Here is a 10,784-nt window from a genome sequence, read left to right as displayed (position 1 = left end):
AGGTTGACGAGAAAATTAAAAACACGGATATTATGTCGTACATAGTGTGTTTATATCTAAGTAGTGAGTTGGGTAAAAAGGATATAACAATTCCTAGGTTGTTAGTAGAAATGGTCAGCGTAACAATAAAGTGTTAAATTAGTATAATCAGATTTATAATCTTATTCCATTTATTAAATGATAGTTTTTTGACGTTTGTGGCATGTTCAAAATCAGCAATTAAACAGCAGGATAACAGCAGAAATTGATTCAGAATTGATAATAAAAGAAAAGTTTGTTTGTTTTCTTTTCAAGAAAATTCTTTAATATTACGGTTTTGGTTTAATCATGATTCTTGTCCCTTTAAGTGCTGCTAGTTTCCATGTTCCCCAAATAATAGATGTTGGAAGAATCTCTTCTGTGTACACACCGTTGAAGTTGGCATAAGTGCATTCAGCATGCCACCAGCCACTTTTTTTATAGTTGCCACAATGAAGTAATGTATCTATATCGTTGTCGCTTCCACGAGTCGTAAACATCATACCATTCATTGGAGTGCCTTTATAATCAACCATAGCATCACCTGTAAGGCGTGAGATTAACGTCAATCAATACATACAGTAAATATTTCATCATTATAATTGTTTACTATTATGACCTTTGCCTTCTAATAAAAAAGGAAGGTTTCCTCATTTCAGGAGCACGTGAAATATCAAGTCTGTCGTTTCATAACATTTTCCTTAAGGGGGTTTATGTACAACTTATTTGAAAACTAATAATAAAAAATATAGGTCACCGATGAGTTAAAAAAGATGTTCCAATTTTAAAGCAAAAAATGGTTATTTTGCACCAAAGGAAGATAATTTTGAGCTTTTTCAATGATATAAACATTTTAAAAGTTATGTTGGGCCAAACTGAATCGATGTTTTGGTTGATTTTTTGTCCCATATCATAAAGTAATAACTAATAGTTTGATGAATAAAATTTGTTATGAAAAAACAAATATTTAATTTTTGACTAATTTTTTTGTACCCACGACATTCCTTAAGTTACAACTAGAGGGTACCAACTTCAGATATCAAATACGTTAATGTTATCAAATATAATAACATTACCAGTATTGAATAATCGAAACATAGTCGTGGTATAATGTGGTAAAAGATAGGGGGTGAAAAATATAAAGTAAAAAAAAACAAGACAAATTTTTGAGCGAAAAAAAGTTACAAAAGGCGAGCAACTATCTATAAAACATTCACATACAAATAAAAACTTATCGTATATACAACCACATATTAGTTTTGATTTCCAGAGCCTTTTAAAGGGATACACATCCTGAATCTTCGGTTTTTATGGCAAGGATACATTCGGTTTGAAATAGTTCGATTTCATTGCACACACCATACGTGTCTTCAATAAATGCCAATTGGTTAAATTGACGCCAAATGATTTGGAAGTTATTTACGTAAAATGTTTTGGGCATAAAATCTTAACAAGAACAGATCTAAATATTAGGTTATCATTATTTTAAATATAGCGAGTATAAGTTATTTACGAATCAAGAAAGATATAGTGTTTCTTTTTTTCATAAAGATTAAGAGCCAACCCTTCCCACACCCTCATCCAACCCCCCGGTGGTTTTATTTCAGTTATACGGTCATTGTAAATGTAAATATTGGCAAAATCCATTGGAAATCAACATGTTTTAACTACATCTTTTGTAGACGTAGTGCACATATGATATGTTTTTGTTTATCGAAACAAAGGACAATTTTGATCAGTATGAATGATGTTGTGCTTCAAACTCAACATGTATTGGATAACTTCCAGTAGAAATATGTTCTGTTGTCAGAAATGTTTTTCTTAAACAAGTTTTGAATAATTCCTCATCTTTACCAAAATCTGTCTCTACTGCAGTTTTGAGCAATCTTTGTGCATCTAATGTCACATTATAGATAAAACACAAAATTTTTAGTAAATACACGAATGAATTAACGAAACAGTGATTTTTTGGGGTAAATGATAAAGATCATTTGAAAATTCAATGGTACCTTCTTGCCACAACATTTAAAATTAGAAGTCTTTCAAAATAACTTTTTGCAAGAACTTCGTTCAAGCCCGTGCTAGACCGTCTTAAACTGACAGAGAGGTGAGAGTTTTTTGTTGAAGACCTCGCCTTGACTTTGAGATGACGAACAACAATAAAAGTTTTTTGTGTGGGTTGTTTTGCTGTGTATGTACTGATTTTGTGTCATGGATGGATACCCTATATTCGTAGTTATTCTATTACATACAATCACGCTATTTGATAGGATGAAACCAACATCAAATTGTAAAGGTTATCAAGAGTGTCCGGAATGCCGTGGAAACTATTTCTGTTAATTTTAATCACCTGCTGTTCCTGCGTAACCAGTAAGTCTGAGTTTATAGTTAGTGCTTTCATCACCGACATACATTGCACTATAAATAGCATACGCTGTATTCCCTGAATAATCTTCAAGATCAAATCGGACTTGGTATGATCTTTGTCGAAGTATCGCATGTAGATTATCTTTTCCTGAAGATATAGATAAGTATTACCGTATTTTTAGTGATGTTTTATGTTGTTAATGCTAAATAATCGTGAGGTAAATAACATCTTTATTAGTACGAAAAACTTTGAAAATAGATAAATATAACACAATTTAAGAGCCAAAATACATACTGCCTCTTAAATATGATAAAGGTAAAACAAAATTATTCGTTAAATCTGTTCAAAAGAGACTGTCAAAAATAAAAGTCTACAATAAACATATAACATCTATGAATATATTGAACAATTTATTATTTATATTCATTATTGGTTGCCAGGTTCAATCCACCATTTTCTACATAAGAACCTCTCTGTACACAGTCAGGAATATAGCAGTTGTTATCCAATCGTTTGATGTATTTGAGCTTTAGATTTTGCCTTTTTATTTGGCACTTACCTTTTTGAATTTTCATCGGAGTTCAGATTTTTTGATATTTTACTTTTTTTGTAATGCTGGTCTGGACCTTTCTTGATAAACGTTATTCTAGAAAAATTTGAAGGGCTCACTAAAATGGTTGATTTTGTTTGTATTTTTTTTTCTGCGGAATTAATTCATGTAATTAAAGTTTTAATTGTTAATATTGACTTTCTTTATCATGAAACTTAGAAGGGATTAGCATTGCTGCTTTTCGTGCAAAATATCCGATTAGGAAGCGCCTAACCATTTCAGAAGTGATAATAATGACTTCTTGTTTTAATTTCCTTGAGCACTTGACAAACCATTACATTACTTGACCTACCAAGCCAATGTTCTCCTGCTATTTCACCAAATCCAGCTTTGTAATCATCCCACAACCTATAAAAGTCCACAGTGCCGTCAAATCGTCTTTGGATTGTCTAAAACAAAAATAGTTACTATAAATTCATATGTTTATATGATAAATATAAATATGATACCAAATTTTGTTGACTTAGGGAAATAGTATTTTCATGGATATTGGATTTCGGTGTTTTGTCAGATTTGAATTGAAGCAAATAGAAAATTTGTGCTTCGCTGAACAATTGAATTAGTGGTTAATTTCCATAAACAAAATCCACGAAAATTGGAATCCACAGTATTGTGAAGATTTACAAATCCATTACTGTATGAATATATATTCTAAATAATACAAGCAAAAGTAAATCAAACCTGTTTAAAATAACATTATTTTAAGTCCGTTGGTATTTATCAATAATTCTTTTCTAAATTAGATAATGTCAAGACATATTTTTTGTATTACACTGAACGGATTGTGATATGAAAAATTGTTACAACGAGTGCGTTTATTTGATCGACATTTCCTTATGCAATATGTAATTGCTACATTTCCGTTTGGTATTCGTTTTGTCAATAGTCACTCCAAAGTTCATAACGGGCTACATTTGATTTATGGAAACTTTTATATGAGATGTTTTTCATGCTAAGCTCTTTTTTTTCAAAAGAACATCTACATTTTATTCCAATCGGAAGCGAACAAATAGTGAAAGCGCATGGCGTTTGCATTTGACGGACACTGAAATATTTAACTACCTACAAAACCAAATCTTTTTCTGGACAAGGAACTAACAGACAGACGCACAGACCATAAAATGTATATGCCGTTACAAATGAAGGTTGAACAGAAAAACATCATATGAAATACATTATTACAGCTGCCTTATCTTTAAAACGTCACGCCCTTTTATTAGAAAAATTACTTAAGAGCAAATATTTCTGCTTATTAAAAATAAGACTTACAGTCCAACCTCCATTACCAGTATCCATTTCACAGAACACAGAAATGGTAGATCCGTTTACAGGTGTTATGTCATAAACTCCACTAGATGTTCCGAGGGGTAGCTCACAGCAGTCCTTTAGTTGCGGAATGATATCTGTTTGATTATATGAATTTAAAAATTATCGATAAACTCATTTTATATTTCATAATTTATATTTCCTTAGGCGAATCTACATCAACATCAATAATGTTTTAAAAAAACCCAGAATATTTGGGGGAACAATCAGTAAATAACAAAAAAAATAACTGAAAAAATAGGTGATATAATGCCATGAAAAACATGTAATACATGTAAACTACACTTGATGAATTTCATGCGTCTTAAAATCTTTACATTTCTGAGTTCTACTTCACTAATAACATACTATTATATTGCTTGGTGTTTTTTTATTTGTTTTGTCGATTTACATTTTGCCATATCATGCCTGGGCAAAGGCCGTCGAATCGAAATATGAAGCTGGGAAAATAAATTCATAAAAACGTAAAACATTACAACGGTAAACGACTGTTGCCTTTATTTGGTACACCAATGCATTCTCATATGGCGCTACACGTTACCAAGAAGTGCCTATCCTTACGGTGTAATTGAGTTAAACCCATTTTTGTTGGTTGTTTTGTTCCGGGGGGGACGTCTGCTCACCATTATGCTACTATTGTTCTTATATCACTTGACAACTTTTCATATGTTTAGAATTTAACAAAATATTTAAGAATTTTTTTGTAATCAGAAGGACTCAAAGTTATCAAAGTAATATTATAACATAGCTAGCACTCAGAAATGGCAACTAGCTTCGTCCTTGAGTGAAACCGAAAGTTAAATAAGATTGATGTAATAAAAACCAACCGGCTAAATATACCAAATCAAATATTTCAAACAGAAACTGTACACAGCAAATAATTATCGTTTTCTCGAACTGGATCGTTGGACACCAGTGGAAAAATATACCAGACATCGTCGCTTTTATATAGATTAGACCGTTTGTTTTCCCGTTTGAATGGTTTTACACAAGTCATTTTGGACCCCCTTTATGGCTTGCTGTTCGGTGTTATCAAAGGCTCTGCTTTCAAGCCCGTACCTTGACATAAAATGGTTTACTTTTAAATTTTTACTCAGCCGAATGGAGAGTTTTTTTTTCATTGGCACTCATACCACGTCTTCATATACATATATCTGTATTATTAATTATTCCCGGAGAAAAATGAATATTGAATCGAAAAGTATTAGTGGGGCCTATATGATTTCTATATTTTGAAATGAATTTTAACCGATTTCGAGATTGAAAAGGACAACACCAAGTCCGATAGATTTGCAATTATTTATTTTTTCTATTGAGTGCTTTTTACAAGCATCACATGCCCACTGCAAGTACCTAAAAAGGCAGTCAGACGTCAAAGCAATCTCGGACGAGCATTATGTATGTTATTATATCATTTGATAAAATATGTGTATTTTCTTTTTTTTATCGAGTTGATACCCCGTGGTTGATACAGGCAGGTATCTCTTGTATGAAAGTTGCAAACAATTCCATTAGTTTAACCACGATGTGTGAACAACCCAAACAGACACAATAAGTAAAAATGGTAAAACATAGAAGTACAGCAGTCTTAATCACTATAAAAACAAACAATATTTATGAAAGAAAAATAACTTTAAAAAAGGCATATAGATAAATTACATTAGCAAAAATGAAAGACAAGAATACAAAAAAAAGTAAAAATACTGAACTTAGAGGAAAATCAATTCGGAAAGTCCATAATCACATGACAAAATCAAATAACAAAACACATCAAAAACGAATGGACAAGAACTGTCATATTCCTGAATTGGTAAAGGCATTTTCAAATGTAGAAAATGGTGGATTATACCTGGTTTTATAGCGCTAACCCTCTCACTTTGATGTTGTCACAATAGTTGCCTTGCACAAAACACAATAACAGAATGTAAAAATACAGATTAATGTTATATGTAACAAAAATTCAAAATGTTTACAATACAATGTATACCTCTGGACAATGTGGAAAAACTAACATAGTAATACGCACAGTTAGACTCAGTTTAAAATAAGTTTGAGTCCGATGTTAGAATAAGTAACAAAACAAACTTTACAAAATAACAATGATACATAAATAAAAAAACGTACTACTACCAGTTAATGTGTCCGTTTAATCAGAAGTAAACGGGAGTTTACAAAAGAGTTTACATCTTCACATGCAAGTGTACGGAATAAAACACGCGTTTTCTCTTCTCCTTAACTATTTTAACTATTTGTGTAAATTTCAAATATACTTTTTTTCTTGTTAGAATGCTTTAATCTTTTAAAGTTTGAATATAAAACCATTTGAAGGTCTGTTACACAGGCAAATTTTGCTCACATGAATTTCACATGAGATTCACCTCAATCGAGCTTATATATGAAAATCACGTGACAATTGTCATGTGAATTTCACATGAATCTCATGTGAAATTTTACACATGAATCTTATGTGAAATTTTACACATGAATCTCATGTGAAATTTACAACAAATATTTTTCATGATTTTAATTAAATTTGAAAATTTATATGTTATTTGAAATACTATATTTTAAAAATTCATGTGAATTTGACATGAAAACAATTAACCTGATTTTCATGTTAAATTCACATGAATTTCACACGAGATTCCCATGAAACTCACAAAATCTTATTTCACGTGAGTTTCACGTATAAGCTCGTCTGAGGTGAAATTCATTTCACATGAGATTAACATAATTTCAATTCACGCGAAATTGATGTGAGTGAAGTTTGCCTGTGTACATGCAATTTTAATGAACTTTGCTTATCTTCATTTCAATTACATTTAACAGTTGTATTTTATTTTTATTCATTTCTTCAGAGTAAATGATTGTAACTATATTATGCTACACATTATAATTGAATTAAGTATACCCCAAATACAATTTAAGAGATCTGCAAAACAACGAAAAAGTAAAGTTTTATATGCAGTCAACAACATTCATTATGGCACGTTTGACTTGGAAATGGGTCAAGACTTAAACGTACATGTACAGCAGCATACAGGCGACATAAAACAATTTAGTTTCTTTTAATTTTGTTTTCAATAAATACACTCATTTCAAAATATTTGCCGTAATTCATGATTTAATTCATTATTATTTTTTATTTTATTTGACGTCATTAAAGAGTCTTTGTAGACGAAACGCACGACTGGCACAAATACAAAACATCATCGTTGTATGTATGATGAGTTTATTTGTTATAAAATGCGTTTGTTGCACGAACAGTATATCCTATGCATAATATTAATTCTAATAAACCTGAAATTACTTTTTTACACACAAAACATCAATCAAAATGATTGCTTTCCTTTAATGTCAAACATTTCATACTAAGGTATAACAAGAGTACAACCTAACCTTATTTACAAAATGAATGGAGCACGTTGATATACCAATCTTTTGCCGGAAAACTCAGACGTGATCGTCTGTGCTTATGACGATATTAAACTGATTTCTATCTGATTTAATCTGTGTCAAATAAGTCAAAATGTGCTGCAGTGAACAATTTCAATGAATTGTTTGGCGATTTCGGTTGAGGACGACTGAAGACGTTGTTTTGCGTATATTTTTGTTAACGGTAATGTGAGTCACGAATAATAATTTTGTGTTCTTAAAATTTGTGGTACCCATAATTTTGAAAAAATATTTAAAATCAAGAATAATATATTGTACATGCAAAGCAACAATGCATTTGATTTTGATTTTGTCCATTTTGGTTGAACAGTCTTCATGTTTTGAAATAAGATTGGGATTGTAAAATATTTTGGTATCGATAATAACTTGAGAAAGAAAGGCAAAAGTAGAGTATCGCTGTTCGAAATTCATAAATCAAATGAGAGAAAACAAATCCGGGTAACAAACTAAAAAGTAACATCAACTATGAGGGGAAACAACAAAACAACAGAAACACTGGGGTTCAACAAAAACCAAAACGACAATACAACATACTCAGAAACGAACTGTTAGATTAAAAGCGCCATATTTCTAACTTGGTACCTGACATTTTAAGAAAAAATAGGTTGGATTAACCTGGTTGTCTGGCTAGCCAAACCTCGCGCTTGATGGCAATGTTAAATGTACCGCTGAATTAACAGCATTACATGAGAGGAGTTCAATACAAATAAATACATTAACACTCAGAACAGAGAACTGCATACAGAAATAATACAATAGTACATTTCGACATGTTAACAATAACAACGAATAACATATATAATATAGGACAGTACACAAACAGAGTTAAAGAAATTTACGAACTCTGCGTCACACGAACAGTCAACTTCCCAGTGACGTCACAGGTAAATTTCTCAAAATTTGATATAAATCGAGATAAGGTTTGTAATTATGTTATTTGATAAATTTAATAACAATGACAAGAATATTAATATAGAATATTTTAGTTAATGGTTTTATCTAACTACAAACGAAGAAATAACACAATATCCCTGTGGAATGTTGGATAATCAAATACAGACACATCTTATAGCAATGATAATTCATACTAAAAAAAATCATATTACGGAATAGGTCACGTTCGGAACTTGAAAGAACCAGGAGAGTATTTCGAACTTTTTGTTGCATTTTTTATTGTCAATGATAATTAGGTAAAGAGATAATGGTTAACATTTATCATTCATCAATTTATATTAGTGTGTAAAGAAAACATACAAAAATATTGATAAAACTTAGAACGCTCTCATTGCTAATGAAACAACAATTTATGTAAAAGAATTCCATACATGTATCAGCATGTCAATTCTAAGTGATTTCAAAAACTGTATATAAATCGAGATTAGGTTTGTATTTTATAACAATTACAAAAATGTTAATAATTATTGTATTAGAAATATCTAACTATGAAGGTATTTCTTCTTCATCAATCTGTAAAACAATTAAATCCTGTTCATAGAGTTGCTTTGAACTAAAATCATATACATTACCTGGGTGAGTAATTTCTTTACTTTTACATACGAATAGAAAATAAAAATAGAATTACAACTAAAAAAGACAAGACATAAAACAATATCCGATCAGAATTATAAATAAAACATCATAAGTATAGACATAAGTACATGAAAGTTCAAATTCAGAGATACGTCTTATAGCAATGAAAATTCACACTCATATTCGAGAATAACTAGGTCGGATTCGGTACTTAAATGACCACAGATGGTTGTAGTACTTTTTATTTCCTCATTTGTCAAAATAAATGGGAATAAAAGAAACGGTTATTTTTTTTAAGTCATCAATTTACATTAGTTTCTTTGGATGGAATAGCGAAAACATTGATCAAGCTGATTACAATCTTATCGCTAATGAAAAAAACATTAATGAAAAAGAGTCCCAAACCAACATATCATCGCTAAATGCTTATTGTGTTAACTTACCGAAAGAGTTTCGTTGGATCAACCGCCATCCTTCTAGAGATTCGGCTTCAATGCAACATAGCCCAGAAGTATCAAGACGACATGTTGACGTTCCTTTGGAATAACTTGCTAAACAACATTGTGGATCTGTAAGGCACATACCTGCACATGCAATCAACGACTTTGAGTAAACATCGGTGGTGTTTCCTGTCAGTCGAACCCTAGAGTTTCCTTTAGTTTTAAACGTTCCTATACTTATATCTTTATCATTTGCGTTCACTACGTTGACTATACTTATTGTAAGAAAATACAAAACTGCACAATACGGAAAACACCAAATGTTCATAATCATTCAAGTGTAGGTTTCAGAATAACTATTATGAAGTTCGACAGACTGAAGTTGACTTTATAATGAGATTTTCGAAAATTTTATATCTTTTAAACATGTGTTACTAATATAGGTTGTTTATCAAAGACAACTGCATTGTTATATATAACATTACATGTGATACCATAGATCAGCATCATTTATGAGTAGATTCAATTTTAACCGATAGTATTGTTCAAAAAATCATTTAAACACGATATTTTTCATGCAAACAAATGTTAATTTCAATATCAAAACAACTGTACGGAAGTGAAACTACTTCTCATCCAAAATGGAAGTAGTTTCTAAATGTTGTAAACTTCCTGACATAACGTTTTGGTCCTAGTTTCCAAATTTAAAAAGAGCAGCCCGAGAAATACAAACGATTATATTTCACTTTCTAAAACTGACTTTTGTTTAGGAGAAAAGGTTGTCAATACCAAGAACAATGATAGGGAAGTTAAATACAATACAATCGAAGTGCTTTTCTTTCATTTGAGTGAAAATAGATAAAGTCAAATGTTTAGTTCTCCGTGTATTTGTTTTGTACAAAAAGGTCTGCACTCGATTAATATTTGCATTGAACTACAAAAAATATAATGACAAATCAGGCTAAAAGATTCGAATGAATTGGCTTTAGTGGCTGAACAGTGCATCATGGAACCTTAATGCGTCTTTATCAAAACA

The 10,784-nt window shown here is 30.8% G+C and overlaps 1 protein-coding gene across 1 annotated transcript; it reads right to left on the bottom strand.

Moving 5' to 3' along the window:
* Window positions 1-308: 308 nt before the first annotated feature.
* On the bottom strand, window positions 309-10,018 carry LOC139483266 (fibroleukin-like). Its single transcript, XM_071267295.1, has 5 exons — window positions 9,752-10,018; window positions 4,266-4,399; window positions 3,289-3,385; window positions 2,369-2,533; window positions 309-562 (listed from the first exon to the last, which is right to left on the bottom strand). Exons 1-5 carry the CDS (start codon window positions 9,888-9,890, stop codon window positions 309-311), a joined length of 789 nt encoding a protein of 262 aa, XP_071123396.1. The 5' UTR covers window positions 9,891-10,018.
* Between the last annotated feature and the right edge of the window lie 766 nt (window positions 10,019-10,784).

This window comes from Mytilus edulis, chromosome 7 (genome assembly GCF_963676685.1).
Source record: "Mytilus edulis chromosome 7, xbMytEdul2.2, whole genome shotgun sequence".
Taxonomy (NCBI): Eukaryota; Metazoa; Mollusca; class Bivalvia; order Mytilida; family Mytilidae; genus Mytilus; species Mytilus edulis.
The sequence above is the reverse complement of the archived record's forward strand: the minus strand, read 5'-3'. Positions and strand labels throughout refer to the sequence as shown.

Excerpts from the sequence above, each read along its gene's own strand:
- LOC139483266 (XM_071267295.1), bottom strand. The coding sequence starts at position 9,890 with ATGTGCCTTACAGATCCACAATGTTGTTTAGCAAGTTATTCCAAAGGA. Across the intron at positions 4,400-9,751 it reads GATCCAACGAAACTCTTTCG|ATATCATTCCGCAACTAAAG; the intron begins GTAAGTTAACAC and ends ATAATCAAACAG. Across the intron at positions 3,386-4,265 it reads CTGGTAATGGAGGTTGGACT|ACAATCCAAAGACGATTTGA; the intron begins GTAAGTCTTATT and ends TTTTTGTTTTAG.